The sequence below is a fragment of the Cyprinus carpio genome, chromosome A3, assembly GCF_018340385.1.
Source record: "Cyprinus carpio isolate SPL01 chromosome A3, ASM1834038v1, whole genome shotgun sequence".
Classification (NCBI taxonomy): domain Eukaryota; kingdom Metazoa; phylum Chordata; class Actinopteri; order Cypriniformes; family Cyprinidae; genus Cyprinus; species Cyprinus carpio.
Genome location: NC_056574.1, coordinates 28,887,602 through 28,907,542, shown reverse-complemented (window position 1 = coordinate 28,907,542; position 19,941 = coordinate 28,887,602). Strand labels below are relative to the sequence as shown.

The 19,941-nt window shown below is 36.9% G+C and overlaps 1 protein-coding gene and 1 long non-coding RNA gene across 9 annotated transcripts in view; one reads left to right on the top strand and one right to left on the bottom strand.

The window, feature by feature from the left end:
- LOC109088476 (neurabin-2-like) overlaps positions 1-19,941 on the bottom strand; it is a 38,763-nt gene that overhangs the window by 17,312 nt on the left and 1,510 nt on the right. The window contains exon 2 of the mRNA XM_042728175.1: positions 17,986-19,422. Coding sequence (XP_042584109.1) covers positions 17,986-19,338 — 1,353 coding nt within the window. The 5' untranslated portion in view covers positions 19,339-19,422. The remainder of the gene's footprint in view (positions 1-17,985; positions 19,423-19,941) is intronic.
- On the top strand, positions 4,956-13,550 carry LOC109052360. 8 transcript variants are annotated; one of them, XR_002011510.2, is made up of 4 exons: positions 4,956-5,233; positions 10,873-10,974; positions 11,073-12,065; positions 12,476-12,703. It is a non-coding gene; the product is annotated as an uncharacterized LOC109052360 (long non-coding RNA). The 8 variants fall into 8 exon arrangements; XR_002011509.2 differs by lacking the exon at positions 4,956-5,233 and adding an exon at positions 6,535-6,594; XR_006155225.1 differs by lacking the exon at positions 4,956-5,233 and adding an exon at positions 7,491-8,282.

Below are 19,941 nucleotides of genomic sequence, written 5' to 3'. Positions count from 1 at the left end.
ATTATTTTAAATTAATTTATGTTTAAATATATATATATATAATTATCTTTAATTTTAAATAGATCATAGATGATACATTTTTTATATTATTTGTATGTTTGCTCTATTGTATTTATTTGTGCTGTTGCATTTACTTTGATTATTTGTTATTATTGTTTTTATTTGACCATAGTTCTTTTTTCCCTGAACATAGGACATACTGAACTGAACAGTGACCCTAAAACCGTGAACCAAACCGGACTGTGAGCAATCTGAACCGTTACATGCCTGTATGCTCTCTTCTATTCCACTAGCTCTTTTCCAAGCAAGCAACTGTGCTAACGCCTTTCTCTCTGAACCACGCTGAAAATCAGCCTCTCTAGGCACTGTTTTGACACTCCTCGCCTGGTTGCCATGGAGATTGTCTTTACATGCAGACGGATACACACTCCACAGACACTAACACACTCACAGACACTAACACAAGGTGACACTGGCACACACATGAGAAACCCCGGGGCGTTCTGAAAGGTTGTGACAAATATTCTTAGCAACCTGTGTTTGCCTTATAATTAAAGCCCTGAAAATCACATGAGATTCAGCTGCAGGGTGGTCTACAGTATCCCACCCCCCACCACCACAGACAGGTCAAGAAGTGAGAGAGAGAGAGAGAGAGAGAGAGAGAGAGAGAGAGAGAGAGCACACCAGCACAGACACTGCAGGGTGGTCAGAACAGCATTGAACAATGCTTCATTTCCCTTCCATTTTAATATTCATCTAATGCAGATTAGCTCATCTGCATATAACAAAGCCAATAATGTCCTTCTCTTGTAGAGGTTTCATTAGCATTTAATCCTTTGTTGAATGTCCAATTTATGAAGACAAGTCCTGAACATTTATGAAATGTGCAGACTTATGAAACAGACATGTGCTGAGGTTTGAATATTTAGAGTCCTCGCCATCTAATGTTATAATAACACTAGTGACATAGTATGTACTGATGTTCCTGACCATGACAACATAAGGACGGTGGATAAAAACTGTAACAGAATACCAGCATATACAGTAGCTTACTGCAAAGTATATCATGCTGCTAAATGCTTACAGTATGCAGTATGCAAAATCTTCAAATAGTAGTATGCTACACTGATAAACGACTTGATGTTGCATATTTAGCAGGTATCAACTCAGGAATAAATACACTGATTTTGCATTTTAATAATAACACTAATAATAATAATAAGAAATAGATTTTGCTTTTGACTCATTTGGCAAATGTTTTTAATAAAACTATTAAAACAATTTTTGTTAATTAAAAAAAAAGCTACATACAGAAGATGATTAGGGCGAAGCAATATTAAAAAAATAAAACCATCTCGAGATTAAAGTAATTTAATTTCGAGAAAAAAACTCATTAAATTACAAGAAAAAAGTTGAGATAAAATGTTGAGATTAAACTCATTAAATTTCGATAATAAAGTCGTTATGTTTCGAGAAAAAAGTCTAAATATATGTTGAGAATAATCTCATTAAATTACGAGAAAAAAGTAGTAAATGTCAAGAAAAAAACGTGTTAAATGTTGAGAAAAAAAGGCAAAAAAATTTGAAAAAACATTGTTAAATTTCAAGATTTTTTTTTAATTTCTAGATAAAAGTCGAAATAAAATGTTGAGAAAATTCTCATTAAATTATGAGAAAAACATTGTTAAATTTCAAGAAAAAAAATTAAGTCAAGGTAAATCACCGTGACATCTATGGTTTGTATCGGAGAGCTCTGCTTCTCACAGCGCTGTTTAGTGATCGAGACCTGCGAGTAAACACATTTGTTCTGAGCTCACGCTGTGCTGTCTTTAGGCAGAGCTAATAATGATCCGTGCTGTGCGCTTCACAAGAGTAGCGCTCTTCCGCTTTCCGCTAAAGAAATGACAGCACATGAGTTATGATACACTAAGTGAAAATAGCCATTCTATTTACGTTATCTTAAAGTAGCAGATCTTTGCAATATGTGTAAATTGTAGGTAATAGTAGCTTTAAATATATATATATACACACATATAAAGCTAAAATAATAATACATATTACCAAAATAAACTGCTCTTTAATATATTGCACATTTTCACAGCTGCACATTGTAGAAAAATCATGTTCCAATCTGACACTGAAGAATCTGGGGCATGTTCTTCGTACTTCGCTTGATACATCTGAGATGATTTGAAAGATGCCAGATCTTCTAATCTTGATAACTGATCTCTGGCTTATTTGGTTCGATTTGGTTAAAATATCTGGATTAAGTTGTCTGAGGTTACTGCATGTTCTCGTGTTCCCCGTAAAGGGCAGATGCGTTGATACTCGAAACCACGATCAGCGATGCAGCGATTGGCCGGCAGCAAGACAGCAACGTAATGACATCATATAATTAAAAAAGACACCTGACGAAAAGCTTGACAAATTTCTGGAATTTTACATGGAAACAGCCAAGTGAACAAAACTACATAAATGTTATAATAGATCAATGAAATGTGCACTGTACTGTTTTTATTTAATTTATTTTACATGATTCCCAATTAATTATATTCACAATTACTAGTATTTGTACAGGATTTACATTTTTAGTTCAGTGTTGTTATTAGCAATTCATATAATTTTATCTTTGAAGCAGATTTGTTATGTGACAGCACAGACTGTAAAAAAGATGGACGACACACATTCATTCACTGAAGATGATAATATTATTTTCAAACTACATTTTAGATTATTATTATTTTAAATATTTGTCCCCGGATTAGTAGGGTACTCTTGTAATAGAGTAGCAGCGGCTGGGATAGATTTTAAATATCAGTTTCACTTAAAAAGATGCAATCTAATCCTATTTACATTAAATAAGCTGCTCCCGAGCAGGTTTAAGCTTATGAACCTGTTGCTATGACAGCAAGTCCAGGATCAGCTTCGAAGAACCAAATAACCCAAGATCATGCCAAATCGTCAACAATCAAATCCAGCCCGTCCCTGAAATTGTATTCTAATAACATTTAATTCAGTGTGTTACTTGCCATTTCTTTGTAATTATTTGCAAAAACTGAAAACAGTTTAAAGCCATTTTTTAAGTGTAGTTGGTAATAATAATAATATGGGTATACAGACCATACAGTACACACATAATATGCTGCATAAATATGGTGCCAAAAAACTAACCCACAGTCTGACTTCCCGTATTTCCTTTAATAAACATGTGGGTGGTGATTTCTCTTTTGAAACAGCTGTGGCTATGATGTGAACAAAGGAAGTTGATCCTAATCCAGTTTAAAAGTCACATAGTCAGGCGGTACACATCCTTTTTTATTTTTAACCCCAAAACAGCTTCTTCTAATCAAAGGGACTGAGATGGATAATTTTCCTCCATTTAGATCATTTAAATGCATTCCCATCATCGGTACCAAATTTTTTCAATCTACAATTTTTTCAAACTACCATTTTTTTCTAATTCTTCTCCAAAAAAAACAAAAAACCCTTCAATAAGGGTTTAGTAGCACCTTGAACACTGCGAATCAGGATCATCAGGTGCATTTGAAAATTAAAGGCTGGCGTGTAAGAGCAGAGTTGTGGGTCTGTAATAAAAATGAGATACAGTGATCAACCTCTCATTTTCAAAAAAAAAAAAAAAAAAAAAAAATGCAACAAGCAAAGAAACAGGACGCCAACTTTCACAACAGGAAGTTGTTGATTAAGATCACTGCTTCACCAAGCAGGGTACAACACTACACAGAACTTTAGAAATGGCAAAGGAAGTCCACTAACACATCAACTACTAGCATTAACACCTCTATAGACTTCATCTTTTGTGTAAACTTAAAATCCACCCTCGTTCCTCCATTCAAATAACAGCTCCCCAAATATAAACTAATTTTCCATTTAAATACTACTAGTAGTAACCTTTATTTAACCAGATTAAAAGCTTAGCACTCCAGGACCTAAAATGGAGTTTAACTGTGACATCAAAATCTATCCATGGTAAAACACTCATTTGTGTGCTATTGATCCTGAGTGGCATTAAAGGGAAGCAAATCAATCAACTAATCAATTGATTAATAAACCAATCTCTTACATCATTGCATAATGATCTGCCTGTCAATCAAAGTGTCATTTTCCAGTTTGCCCAAAATGCAGAATTTCAAACACACACAAGATTAATTTTTACCCCTCCATTTTCTTAATGAGTCCCAGTTTTTATCCTCTACTACAGCATAAATGTCAACTAAGTATCCACCAAAAAAACAAACAAACAAATAAAAAAACAACACATCTAATCATCACTGAAATACAAACATCCATTTATCCATCTAGGAAAACAGACCCAGAGCAAGTCTACAGCTCTCACCCTCCCTCTCTATGACTTCTATGAGTTGAGAATAACACACATTTAGCCATTTGAGAGAAAATGTGACAGTAGGCGCCTCCGCAGCAAATTTAATTACATTTTTCTATTAAGATGTCATGTGTGAACAGGACTTGTTGTTAAAAAATGAATTTGGCTCTGGCTGTATGTCTGACTAAAAATCCTGCTTTGGAGCAATGTGTGAAAAAAAATCCAGAGTATTACACTGTTTACACACCAGACACAAGTGACGGGATGTGAGCAACACGACTAAAGACAATGAAAGTTATTATAAATAGTGATTCTGACTATACTGGATGCGTTGATGTTGTTGCGGTGTGAAGAATTGAAAACTAAAAGAGAATACTTTGTGCAAAAGCATGGAAAGTTGTTGCTTTTGAGGAAAACATGCTGCAAAGTTTTTTTTTCCCAGCAATAAGCTTTGTCATGGATGTGTTTGAAGGAGACCACCCACTCACACCGAGTACACATGCTAAGAGAAGCAAGGAGACACACATTCTATTCACAGTAAACAAACACACACAGAAATACACAAAACACTCATGGACTTTGCACCCTCTTATCTCATTTCAACATAAACAAATTAACAGAAGACTGCTTCAGAGACCAGAGATGGTCCTGCTTGTGTATGCTAGCAAAATGTATCTTATGCAAAATAGCTTATATTTTTAATTGCTTCTATTTATATTAGATATTTTTATATTTTTTAAACTTGAACTAAGAATCAACCTGTTGGTTTAATCTCACCGAGTGGCTGTGAGTCCTGAGGACATCTGACCTCCGCTGGACACAATGCTGTTTGCTTTCCGAAGTCTGTGACTGAGGCATTGTGATTGAACTGACATGGACGAAGAGCTAAAAGTAAGTTTGTTTAAATAGACTAAACATCTTACTGTACATCAGACTTAAGTGTTTACATGACATCTTAAAAAGACAAATGTAGCTTTTTTTGTTAAAATGCACGAAAAACATAATTGGCGGACTTGTAGCATAATGGGCTCTGATGATGTTCATGCCTTGCAAATTCTGTCATCATTTACTCGCCCTTATGCCATTTCACACCTGTATTTATATTATATTATTTATTCTGTGGAACACAAAAGAAGATCATTTAAAGAGTATTGTAACACTGGACCCCACTGACAAAAATACTGATTTGGAATGACATGAGCGTGAGTAAATGATGACAGAATTTTCATTTTTGGGTGAATTATCCTTTTAAGAGTAGGGATTTTTTTTTTTTGCATATTAACCCAACACCAAACTTTCTGAGATATTTAGGGCCTGAGCACTGAAGTGTGAGGACCCTATTGGAATTGCTCCATTTATTACATCAGAGTTTTGTAGTGTGATTAAAACTCAGCACCTTCTGTACTTGTTATTCACTGGGCCACTGGAGCTCACAGAGTCTGTAAAATGGGTCAGTATCAGTGAGTGTCGAGTAAAATAATCAGGCTTTACCAGATGAAGGGAAAACAATCCAGTCACACACACCTTCAGGGCTTCCTGTCCAGGCCACAATGGCTGGTCCTGCTTCTACTAATACTACCTTAATATAGATTTATGGACTGACCAGCTGCTCCAGCAGTTTCCAGTACAAACACAAACATGTAAGTAATTGTATTACAGTCTCTGGACATCAGGACTCGCTATTCAGAGCGCTGGAATGCAGTCTCTCAGGACCGAATGACTAAAGCCTTTGTGATTAACTCGACGACAAGTTTTAACGGCTTGTGCATCAGTAACTGTAGCCAGTCTGTTTCAGGAACATCACAGAAAAAGGATAGAGGGATACTTCATCCTAAAATTAACATTCTGTCATAATTTTCTAGCACTTTTGTCATCCCAAACCTAGGGTTGGTGGCAGTAAGATTTTTTCATTTTGCTGAAAGTTTCTTACGCTCATAAAGGCTGCATTTATTTGATCAAAATACTGTTATTGTTGTTTTCTATTTTTAATATAATATATTTATATATATTTAATATATTTTAAATATGGTTATTATTCTAACAAAAATGCATCGATTCACTACAGGAGGACTTTGTTCACCCCCCAGAGCCGTGTGAGACACTTTTTATTATGGAAGGGTGCTTTTTATTTCACTTCTTTTGGACTGAAGCAATGCAAATACCCGCTTGAAAGATCAAAGACCATTTTTAATCTAACTCCAACTGGATTCGTCTGAAAGAAGAAAGTCATATACACCTAGGATGACTTGAGGGTGAGTAATTTATGGGTTAATTTTAATTTTTGGTTGAACTAACCATTTAAAGGGATAGTTCACCCAAAAATAAACATTCTGTCATTGTTTACTCACCCTCAAGTTTCTCCAAACGGAAGTTTCTTTCTTCCATTGTACAAAAGATGACATTTTAAAGAATGATGGCAGCCAATCTGTTGGCGGTAGCCACTGGTTTCCATTATATGGAAAAAAATACTATGGCATTCAATGGCTACCTTCAGCTGCTACCAGATTTTTTCAAAATTTCTTCTTTTGAGTTTAACAGAAGAAAGAATCTCATACAGGTTTGGAATAACTTGAGGGTGAGAAAATTAAGAAAATTATGTTCATTTTAGGTGATCCCCTTAAAGGGGTTGGTCCCACTTTATGTTATGGTGCCTTTAACTACTGGGTAATTAGGGGTAGAACTGACAACAGAAATTAATTACAGATGTAATTACAGAAAGCTATTTTTAAATAAGTACAATGTAAAAACGTATATACTCAATAAGTGAATTGTATCAAATGATTAATTTAAATGTAAGTACATAGTAATTAAAAACACTTAATATAAAGTGGGTCCAAGCGGTCAAATCACATTTTAATCAGTTTTCCCCCAGTGATTCAGGTATAATGTTATATTTTAGTTTTCATGAATCTTTTAGACTATACATTCAATGTAAAAAAAAAAAAAAAAAAAAAAAAATGTTAAATTTTGTTTAAAAATTTTGGTTTGTGGGTTGAAGTGTTTGCTGAGAAGAAAAAAAAAAAAAAACACTGCCAATGTTTCTGACAATAATAACGCCATATTACAGCCATATACAATTATAATTGGATATTTCTTTAAGTGATATAATCTTAATATACAATCTACTTGGAGTAGCAAAATCATCTTTGTATCTTAAAAAAAAAAAAAACAAAAAAAAAAAACACTTTATTGCTTGATTTAAAATGTCCATAAAATATGGCCAATATAGACACTGCAAACTGTCATACACACAAAAACAATAATAACATAATAAAAAAATAAACAACGTTAAAATAATTCCCAACATGCTGACTGCTGTGCTTCAGCTTATGGGGTGTACTGTACTTTCATGTCTATTATAATTAACACTGAACATTCTTCAATAACCTTCACTACACTGTCACAAGTGACTGATATGAATGGGAACGGCTTTCTCCAGGTATTATATACCTCTTTGGATGGCACATGTCCGAGAGCTTAATAAAGAGAATGTTAACAGAAAAAGGCTGAGTGAGATAATGTGAGATGAAGAAGTGGAGAACAGAGGCTCCAGTGTGCCCCATTTCTCTCTCTCCAGACGGCCAGCACTCGAAGAAGACAGCTATAGAGAAACGGACAACGTGACACGAAAGAACGAAATGAGTGCGCTGGGTATTCCAGCGTGACCCTGGCAACTTTTCTACAACAGACTCTCTGTGAGTTTTCCAAGGATTGACGTTCTGCTCTCCCACACAGAAGGAAAAAAAAAACGCTTTCTGCCTTGGCTGGCATTTCTTACACAGGAACCTGAAAGTGGCTAAAGGTGCATTATAGACCAAGAAAGACAAAGACTTTGACTCACAAACAAGAACAAAATAACTCCATCCCATACACCTCAGTCAAAACATCACCAGAAGAATGCTGCTTCTATCTAGTTGATGTCCTCGATGGCTAAAAACAGGTACTGGTCAGAGAGCTCAGAGAGGGACACATTCCAGGCTGAAAACATCTGGCATAATTATGAGAAAAATTACAGTTGAAATAAGTATCAAACCACATAGTTTTGCTCCAGAACTTCAGAGACCAAATCACTCACCAGCAAACACAAATGATTTAGTAAACATGAGCGATTATTACATTCATTCTATTAAGCTTGCTTATATCACATTATTAGTCATCATTATAAATAAGATATTTACATTGTATATTATGTACATTATAATGATTATTAATCTACCTCGTTTTACCTAAAGCCATTTAAAATTGTTTTTGTATATTAATCACATAACATATCAATCAATAAACAAATACATTTATTTAAATAAATAAATTTTGTTCTATTTCAGTAAACAAACAAACAAATACATCTTGTTCACATTTTTTCTTTTTGGCAAGGAAGCATAAAAACAGTTTTAAATTGTTTCTGCATATTGGTTATCATTTAATATATAATTAACAAAATAAATTAATATTTACATAAAAATATGTAATTTTAGTAAACAAACAAACAAACAAACCTTGTTTCGTCATTTTCTCTTTTCAGCATTTCACTGCTGCTCTAGCTTGTGTGCAAATCAAGTTTCTAATTAAAACTTGGCATTGGGCACTGCAAATATTACTCTTATAGAACAGAATAGAATAGAATAGAATTTATTTCCGTTTGCACAGGTACATTATAGTATAGGTAAACTGGAATTCTTGTGGATTTCTCAGGGTCAGTTTTTGTAGAAAAGGTAAAGGTAAAAAAAAATATCAAAAGTGAAAAAAAGCTTGTGCTGCACCTCATTTGTAAGTCAATTTGGATAAAAGCTATTAGATAATTAGTTAAATAAATAAAGGTAAACTGTCATTAGTACAGTACTGGTTATAACAATAAGAAAACAATAGCCTAATGCTTGATGTCTAAAATATAAAGGCTTAGACAGAGAAGACATTTCTATAATTTGTCATAAGACAATTTGCACAGTCCATCTTTATAACTATCATGCAACCTGACACAGCTTTGGCAATACAACTATGCCATTATTTGTCATGAAATAAAGCAATTTCTCCAGAAGCTAATGCACGTCTCATACCAAGACAATCCAACCAGTCTAAATGGGAGAGGCTTTTAAGATGGCGAAGCTGATGCAGAATGCAGAGCTGTATTATAAAAAGATAAACATCACCAAATGGCTCGTACCATGTAAGGGGCAGCTGAATAATGGCTTGGAGCAAGAGATCATTTTAAAAGACATCTGACAAGACAGAAGCCCCTGACCTCCTTTTGTATCTACTCTAACTCTCCCAAGGAGCAAAAACAACCAACTACAGGCCACTGAGAAACACCAGAAATAATTAATTAGACTACAAAGAAAATCAGTGGAGGAAATGACAGCTTTTCCTTGATTTGACGCCATTGTTCATTGCTTTAGATCTGTTACCAATGCAGTGTACTTGCAGCAGGAGACAAATGATAAATATCATCTTAAAGGCTTTATAAAAGTACTAGAAATTGGCTTAAATCAACCGATATGCTGAAAATATAAAACCTCCATCACAAAGTTTTTTGTCACTTCCAATGAATTGCACATCTGGATATTGGATAACCTTTAGTTCTTTAATTAAAGTCAGACTTCAATGTTGGCCATCTAGTCATATTTGCCAAACTGCTGTTAAACAAACATGTTAAACCGGGAAGCTTGTAAATATAAAGTCTGGGTTTGACCTGGAGGCGTTTAAACACATCAATATCATAATCCAAATCTGAAATTCAAAAGCAATTATTTTTGGAATATTATGATCCAGTCTTTAAAACAACAATGATAAAAATGAGCTGCTTTGAAATAGTGATCCTTATCACATTTCATACATTCTCCTGCTTTTTTGATGCCATCTTCGTATGAAAATGTCAAATAATCATTCTCAAAATAGTTGACCTAGTCTGCTTGGCACTTAAGCCTGTTTTTTCCCCAGGAATCACTGCAAACTGTGCAAAATGCCAGACAAAAAAGACAGAGAGAGGAAAAAGGCATTAAAGAAAATGGCTTACACTGCCCTTAAAAAGTCAAAGAAAGCTACAAATAATCTTTAGTTAATGCTCTTCTATCGTAATCTAGAAAAACAACCAGAAAATGGTTGGGCTGTGATATTACTGCATATATTTTACTGTCTTTTCCCCATAGTGAGTACTAGGGATGCCACAATACTCAATATAATATTGAACTGTTTGGTATGACATCCATGGTTCAATATGCGCATGTGAATTGCATTTATTTTTCGGTCTTGCATTTAAATAATTTCCTTTCAGAACAGACCAAGTCTAGAGATAGCATAAAGTTATGTTAAAATAATTATTTATTGTTATAATTGTTCACCAATCATGCAACGAATGATTAGCAAAGAGTTGATGTCAATATTAATTTCAATATATCAGTAGGCCTATATAATTTATACAGAGAGACAATAAAAGTACTTATTGATGGTCAGGTAGATGTAAGTGGTAACATTTGCATGTATGCTATTTGTTGTGTTTGTTTAAAGAACTTAGACTTTTGAGTTATCTCTTGCAGATTGGAAATGACTGCATGAAAATCGTCTATCATCTCACAGGGCAAAGAGCTATACACTGACAACTTGCATGTCGTTGCCAAAATCCCCCAGCCTACTCTGCAGTGAGCACTGAATGCATAAATCATACTATTTGAAATCTACCGTAAGTCAGAAGTAAAATAAAAAGTATTCTTTATTGGTGTTATTCATGTGTTTTCAGGATAATGCTGACATAAGGATGCTTTTGTGTTTCCTGCATGAACACAAGCCACCAGCCCAGATCATTATCTGTTATGTGTAAGATTTTACATGGTGTAGCTCATAAGAATATAGTAATTATTAAACTTTGTGGGTTGGAGGGATTGTTCTTTTATGCTGGTTTTATGGAGAGTGATTTTACCCCAATATCATAAGGCAAAGATAATGTAAATGTGAAATGTATTGTCATAACACTATCTGTACTCCCTGGCCACAACCATTGCCTATGCATCTCTATAGGTACTGAAGCCACTATTATAGAGATCCTCCTTCTAGACTCCTTGTATAGTAATCAAAGCTTGGTTTTGGAGATGAATAAGAACCGAATACTAATCCTGTAACATTTCAATTTCTGTTAGATTGTCATTCCTGCAATAAGGGAGTGGTGGTGAGCAGTTTGAGACCGAGGGGTATGTGTACTAGTTTCTGTACATCTCTGTTGTTGTATCATTCTTGAAGTCCCTTCCTTGCCAACGGAAATAACTGACCAAACTAAGGCAACACAGCACAGATGAAAAATGCAATAAATCATCATCATAGTCATAAGGCATCAATGCATCATGCCTTGTCATTGCTTTCATAATCAACTCAGTTAAATTCCCACATGGCAATACTCACATTTCTATTCTTGATAACCTACATTGAAACAATTTAAATTAAATTAAAACATTTTAATTATGAATCTGCCTGCTTATTGTCAGTAACTAGAGTTGTCCTATTGGGGGGTCAGCAAATTATTATTATTTTCTTACTTTTGAAAAGCAAGGCAGTGGCCAAAAGAATTCAAAAAGTGGCTTTACACTTTTTCCAAGCATTCGGCCAAGACAGCCCCTGTGCCGGTATACACTGAAGATCAGGAGCAGATTGATGCAATCCACTCTCACCTGACTTCAGTTCTGGACAGCACACCCACAGTGACCAGATCAAATTCATTATGGATGTCCTTTTTCCAGAGGTAGGTCTCATGTGTTAACAGTGCTCTGCATGATATCAGATTCACATTAATTTTAATGTCAAATGGTTTTTCCATAATGTGAGACCATTGCTCTAAAAATAATCGTTTTTGTGGTTATTATAGAAGAGATATTTTTCATTTTGTTGTAAAAAGCTAAACGTGTGAAATGATACTTGGCTAGTTGGGGTGTGATCAACCTCAAATCTTTCTCTGGTAGTCCATTATCTGTGCCCTTGTTTTTGTTGAAAATCTGTCCATTCTGGAGGCTAAGGAGAAATTTCTGTGAGGACCTGTCATTTACACAAGGTACTGTAAGGATCCTATAAAGGGAAACATGGTCAAACATGAGATCCTGCGATTATTCACATATTTTTTTTGTACAGCTATCGAATTTTTGCTTATTTTATCAGTTTTGCAGGGGCATTTTGACAAGAGGAATGAGCAACAATTAAAGAAGAGCAGCAGGAGAGTCATCCTAGTTCATGTTTTGAATAAGTGCTGTTAATTAATAATACTGGTGTACACAAAAAAGTTGTCTTTTTTTCTTCTCAGATGGCTAAATGGGGTGAATTGTGTTTGTCTTCATAAAATGCTATGAAGTAGACTGTTTTGTAGCTGTATGACAACCAATAGTGAATACTAAAGCATTAATAAATATTAAATAAATATTTCATTGATGGTCCATATGATTACACTGTATGTCTGATGAACTAAATATGGTTAATATCAGAATGTTACTTTTTATTTATAAATTCACAACAACACATCACTCGATCTCCTGTATATTAAACCTACAGTGAATATAATTAGGCTACAGTAGATCATGTATCATTACATTGTCCATTTTGATCCAAATATGTGTATTATTAATTTTTAAATTCACTTATTTAATGAGTAATATTAATAAATGTGTATTATTAATTTTTCAAAAACTGTAATTCAGTTGTCTCCTGTAGGCTATGCAGAGACCAACAGTGAATATCCAGATATTTTTATCCGTAGTGCAGATCATCTGATATTCTAATGTAACGTTTATATTTAAATGCACACAAAAAAAACCACTCAATTAGTCATTGTCTATGGACGGGATGGTTATTAATGTGTAAGCTTCGAGCATCTATGATAATACAAGTCTTTTTCCAGTGTACAGGAGTTTTCGTTGTTAAATTGTTTTAAAAATCACATTTTAAGTCACAAAAAAACACTCTGATGTGCCAAGCCATCAGAACCGAACTGAACTGAAAACCATGGTTAAAAAACTGAGGTATGTATTGAACGGTGGGCTAACTGTATTGTTGCATCCCTAGTGAGTACGCCTGGGGTCTGACTCTAGCGAGCCATTGACTGAGGGGACGGGCAGGGAGAACTATTTAACAAAATGAGGCCATACATCAATCAATAACCTCACCAAAAGCCAGCCAAAGGCCCTCTACAGGAATGAAACAGCCCTGCTTTTAAGTATATTAAACAACTAACCTAATAATGTCTCTGTCTTTTTCAATCAATGTACACCACTGGATCAAAACATATCAGTGTTCTAATTGGAAGGTTGGAGGTTATAGCTCTGCTTGTTTGGCAACCTCATGGCTAAAAGCAGGGTTATTGCTAAAGGATTAAGCAGACAAATGACATAAACAACTCAAGTATGCTGGAGGATTTTAAGCCAATGCAACATAATGAACATATAGACTTGGACTGAGCGATATAGCTAAAATTGCAATATTTTTCAGTTTTTCAACTAAAATGAAAACTATTTAAAACATTTTTGTTAACAGAAATGAGGCTGAAATAAAATAATACAATAAAAATAGCAGATGAAAAACTAAATAAGAATTAGAAATGGGGGAAAAAATAATAAAAACTACAAACTCACATACCTAGGAAATAAACTAAAATAAAAAAAACCTGAAAATACAAAAATAGAAGCTAATTCTATAGATTTTACTAAAAACTATAATAGTACATAAATAAAACTAGAACAACACTGACTGAAATGGCTTAAAAGGTACATTTTGTTCAATATTTTTGGCTAAACAGCAATTGTTGCTAGATTATGTTTAATAAAAGAAATAAAGCATAAATCTGGTTATGAACAAAAGTTGTGTTCTGTACTGTATTTCACTAAATAACGCAATAATTTTTTTATTAATATGCACAAAATAATATGCACCCTAAAAATAATTACTAAATCATTATTTACTGATGCTCAAATTATACAACAACTATATATTGTAATTATCTGGCATATCGACCAACTCTACTGACTACCCAGCAGTCCTTGACGACATTCTTCAGATACTGTGGAATCTGAATGAATGATGCATCATTAATGTCACTGGAGAACAAAAGTGGGCTGTTAAGTTATGATGGCATGCTAGATTAGTTTTCATCTGAGGCATAGCTTGGCTCTAACAAAAGCCACTCTTCTGTGCAGAAGGCAACCAAGCAGATGCATCCACTGGTTCAGCTTTTCATTTTAAAAATCTGCACTGCCCCTTTAAGGCAGAATTTCCTTTTTTTGCCAGTTTCCTGTTGCAGCCTGATAATGGGCCTCATTCGGCAACGCAACGACACTCCACAGCACTACTATTCCCTGTGATATTGCCTGGAATCAGTGCTACCTTAATCCAGAGAAAGCTCCATCACCACCTGTAGTGCAGAGAGAAAGACTTTCTGGATTATGTGAAAGTGGAGAGAACACTACTATTTTTAGCAGCATGAATGGACGCAGTCTGTTGAGGTTGTGAGCTGCTAGAGCACACATATGCCAGCTGAGACAATCAGACAGGGTCCAAATACAACAGTTTATCGAGGCTGTGAAACAGCAAGGTGTACGTGTAATGTTATGCTATTTGGTGGATCCCGTTCTGGTATATTTTCTTCATGGAAAAATGACCTATATGCATTAATGTAGGTGGCAGCAATCTAGAATATCTTCTAAGATCATGTATCATGTTGTATAATTTAAGTGTATATTTTAATTAATTTTGTGAAGCACTTTGTGACTTTTTTGTCTGTGAAAAGTGCTATAGAAATAAAGCTTACTTACTTACTTATTTACTAAAGTGTCTTGAGTCTAGAAAACTTGAATATCACTTCCTCTGTACGGCTTTTCCTCCAGTCTACCTCAAGTTAAGTAAAACTTTCACTTTCCATGCTGTTTTAGGATCTGATCATCACATCTAAACCCAGAGCTTCTCACTTCTGAAATGAATTGCAAACCAGGTCTGAGATCAGCTCTGAAAGTCAACTTCCACCAACAGTCCTGCATTAAACTCCTTCCTCATCTGAAATTGCTGTAGCTTTTCCTGTGTTTGAGAGGATAAGAGGGTTTGTCCACGCCTGTCTGAACTCACAAAGCACCACTCTATAAACTAGATGTGAATGCTAAATCATCGATGAGAATAAAGATGGTACAATGAATATTCATGAAAGCAAACATGCAACAACATTAGCATGTAAACAACAGCAGACATGGTTTCAGAAAGAGTCTTTTTTTCCTTCCTTTCCCCACAAACCAACTCAAATTTGCACACTTTAAATACTTAATAACAGGGATGTGCAAACTTGGTCCTTGAGGGCCACTGTCACTGTCCAACTCTAATGCTGTGAATCAAGAGGAAAGTGTCTTTCTGTTTTGGATGCGAACGCATGTTTGAAAGCATAAAACACAACTTTGCTCTTTGATGACCACATGAACAGTTTGAAATGATGGCGCTCTGATAGTGTTGGTCATTCTATGAATGTGCCATTGTCTGAAGAATAGAAAGTCAGTTGCGAAAGTCACCAAAACACAGAGGAACACGACCATGTGACTCTCATACAAAGGACACTGTGCACCACCTGACCAACCATGCAGTCTGTTAGTTCATACTGAAAAATTCAGCAAGAGAGAGCTCTTAAACCAGCAGAAGTGGGCCGTCAGCAGCTGGACAGGGCCAATGACATGCGTGTGCTGTATCAAAGTGCTGACAGTGCCCAGAGGTGACTCTGCAAGCAGTGAAGCAGTCCTCCCTTCATTAGAGAACCCAGATCTGAACATTGAATGGGGCACAGGCATCTACTTCAGCATCATACCAATAACAAACAAAGGCAGCGTATATGTTCCATTCAAAGGCCATTAAAGTGAGCGAGAAGTGTATTTTAATTGTCTTTATTTACAGAGGTATATTATGTCACACTTCACTCATCTCTAGTAGCTTTCGTCTGTGTGTGAAGACAGCTGGCCGTGGCGGGCCTAGTTCTTATCTAATGCAGGGATTCCCAAACTTTCTTTATCAGCTAAATCCCTTTGACATAAAATATCACAATACCCTATGAGATTTAAAGTTAATATTTCAATAACTTAAAAAAACATTTGCATGTTCACAGTGCTCTGGTGTTGTTTAATGGTAACATGTAGGTAGGGTAAACAAATACATATTTTATCTATTTTTAGTATGTTTAAAATTAACTAGTTTAATTTGATATTTTTATGCTTTGATTAATTATTAGCTTTCCATCAACTCCCCTGCAGTTCCCTAAAAACTGATCTAATGCAACAAAACTCATACATTTTAACCGCGGCAAAAGTGCTTTTTGGGGCCACACTATGTACAAAAACAAGTCATGCACATCCTTATTTATACACAACAAACAGTTATACAAAATGCTTGTCTTCATAGCATTTGACCCTTTTAGTTCATTAAACGACCTACTGCTTTACAAAAACAAGCTCACAGCACTCCCATTTACATACAAACACACTCACACTCTTCCACTGCTACAACAGGCCTCTGTCTACCTTGAACAGTGATCGAGGATCAGTAGTGGTCTACTGACAGCAAAGCAGAAAAGACTAATGAGGCTGTGATCAAGGGATACAAGAGCTTTTCGTCCATCTGAACTGGGCTCATGGTGGGCTGATGTTCATGCCTGATTTTTATTGAATGTCAGCAATGAAAAGGTCAACATGCAGGAAAAAAAAGTTTTATTTTCCAAGCATTGCTGCTGCTAATATCTTTGTTGTGATTTAAAGTATGCTATCTTTATACTACAGTTTAGTAACACAGGGCAAACCCCCTGGTATCAAATCCCCTTGACGTCAGTGAGATTACACAGTGTTCACTAAAGATACAGCATGGCTTTGGTATGCCTCTACTGAGAGCTGGCAACTCTCATGCTGTGAAACCAGAACCTGCAGAGCAAAGTGTCTTGCTGTTTTGGATGCGAACGCATGTTTGAAAGCACAAAACACAACTTTGCTCTTTGATGACCACATAAACAGTTTAAAACGATGGCGCTCTGATAGTGTTGGTCATTCTGTGAATGTGCCATTGTCTGAAGAATAGAAAGTCAGTTGTGAAAATCACCAAAACACAGAGGAACACGACCATGTGACTCTCATACAAAGGACACTGTGCACCACCTGACCAACCATGCAGTCTGTTAGTACATACTGAAAAATTCAGCGAGAGAGAGCTCTTAAACCAGCAGAAGTGGGCCGTCAGCAGCTGGACAGGGCCAATGACATGCGTGTGCTGTATCAAAGTGCTGACAGTGCCCAGAGGTGACTCTGCAAGCAGTGAAGCAGTCCTCCCTTCATTAGAGAACCCAGATCTGAACATTGAATGAGACACAGGCATCTACTACTTCAGCGTCATGCCAATAACAAACACACTTTTATGCAAAATTCCCCAAAGAAATGCAATCTTTAAAGACTTAATTTCTAATTTCTTATGCCTGCGGGCATCCAAACCCTGCCCATCCATACTTGCATACAAAGTGTTGGCCACAACCTACTGTAATTTATTCCAGCAAACCCAATATTGAAACTGTGCCCACAGCTTTTAAGACGGAGTACACTGTCACACTAATGCATTTAATTTATTACACGAGGCATTTCTTTCTGTCCTTGCTTTCACGTGTTTTAGGAACTTACCTTGATGGGGTTTGTACTGAAACGAATCTTCCTGCTGGGGGGTGGTTCATCTTCTAAAGGCAGCCCAGGGATTTCCGAACTGCTGGATTCTGGTTCGTAAGCCACATCGTCCTCAGCCTCCTCATCTTCATCCAGCTGACTACCACCAGAGTCCTCTCCGATCCCGCTGTATGCGCTGATGTCCACCAGGTCTGCTTCTGAGATATCCTCTCTGTGGGATTCCTCCTCAGCGCAGGCCTGTCCAATTTCCTCCTTTTGTTCTGAGAGCTCATGGCTGCTGGTGGCCTCCCCATTTTCCAGAGAGGCGTGGACATCCGCCTGTACCAGTCTGCTCCCTGCATCCGGTGCTCCTGGTGCTGCATGCTCCTCTGGTTTGAAATGCTTGCCCGATGCATTATGGATCTCTTCTGACCTGGATGTATTGAAATGCGTACCAGCATTGCCAGAAGCCACATCCTCGGATGATTTGCTTTTGGGTCCATCAGCTTGGATGCTTGTTCTACTCTTCGGACTCCCAGGTGCAGCCTTTTGCTCTCCCTCTTCTTGATTCTCTGTCGGAGGGGAGACTCGTCCCTTTCTAGTGACAATTTTGGAGCTGATTCCTCCCACCTTGCCCGGGGTCGAGTCTACCCCGTCAGAAGGCAGTGGGGAGGTTGAGGACGGTCGGTGAAGGTTGTTGTGCTGGTCTCCTCGTTCAAACACTGCGCTCAACTGGCTGACTGTAGGGGACACTGCCTCTGCGCGACAGTCCGCCGCGTCCAGTCTGTCCAATGACTCCGTGCTGCCGTTGAAGCGCACCACCACATCCAAACGGCTGTCTTGAAACCCTGACGCCCGCTCTTTCTTCAACAGGATTCGATTAGTCGCAGCCTGCTTCTCCTGCAGGTGACGCTGCTCAAATATCTTCCGTGTCTCCTGTAGCTTGGAGAAGCCTGAGCTTGGTCCACGGGAGCTGCTACCGTCTATCTTTCCATCGAAGCGGCTAACTCGCTCTGACACAGTCCCGCCGAGTTTGAGCAGCGCACTGTGATCCACATTCTCATTCAGACTGCTCGCTCTGGGGAGGGAGAGTCGGATGGACTGGTCTTTGGCCTTCGACGGATCCTCTTCATCCCCAGGAGAACCCATCTGCATGAACATATTCTTGATGCGGTGCACATTGGAGCCGTACCTGCGGCCCCGGCCCTGTGGTCGAGGTTTCCCATCCTCCCCGTTAGCAGCACTGGAATCTTTTACTGGCTTTAGAGATTGAATTCCAGCTTCATAGGCATTTCTGTGCGGCGATGCGCTTCTTGCTACGAGAGTGGTGCTGGCGCTGCCGCTGGATGCAGATGGGGGTTCAGTCTTCATCATGGTTAATCAAACAGCAGTAAAGATGAGCAGAAACAGCATAGCCCTATGCTTCTCCTCCTTGTTGCATGAATAAGAAGCGGCAGCCTTCAGGATCAGTCCATATCATCAGCCACAAAACACAGAAAAGGAGAAAGTATGAATAAGACAGAAATAATTGACATATTTTATAAGAAATATGCAAGGAATAATTGATGACAGACCACTGAATTATCAGAAAAAATAATGCACACATGAGGTGGTGATACGGCCATTACACCAAGCGGAGCATTATTTTCCTAATAATTCAAAGTCAGTACATCCGCTTATACTACAGTTACCACAAGACATTGTTCAGATGATGTATTTCAAGACATTTGTCAGGTTTTTGTCCTTAAAACGCTCTTGCATGTAGGACCAATTTCACAACCATCAAGTCTCAAGCCTCAAGCCTCAGTTGCTAGTTTCACAACATCATTTCAGACCTAGTTGTGGAGGCTCAAGCCATAAATGCAGTCTAATGCAGTAATTAGAGAGAGCGAGATTAATTGTAGCTGTGTGAAGCACGTTTAAATTACCTGAATCTGTGCATTTAAATGGAAAACGTTTAACTAAGTGGCATCTGCA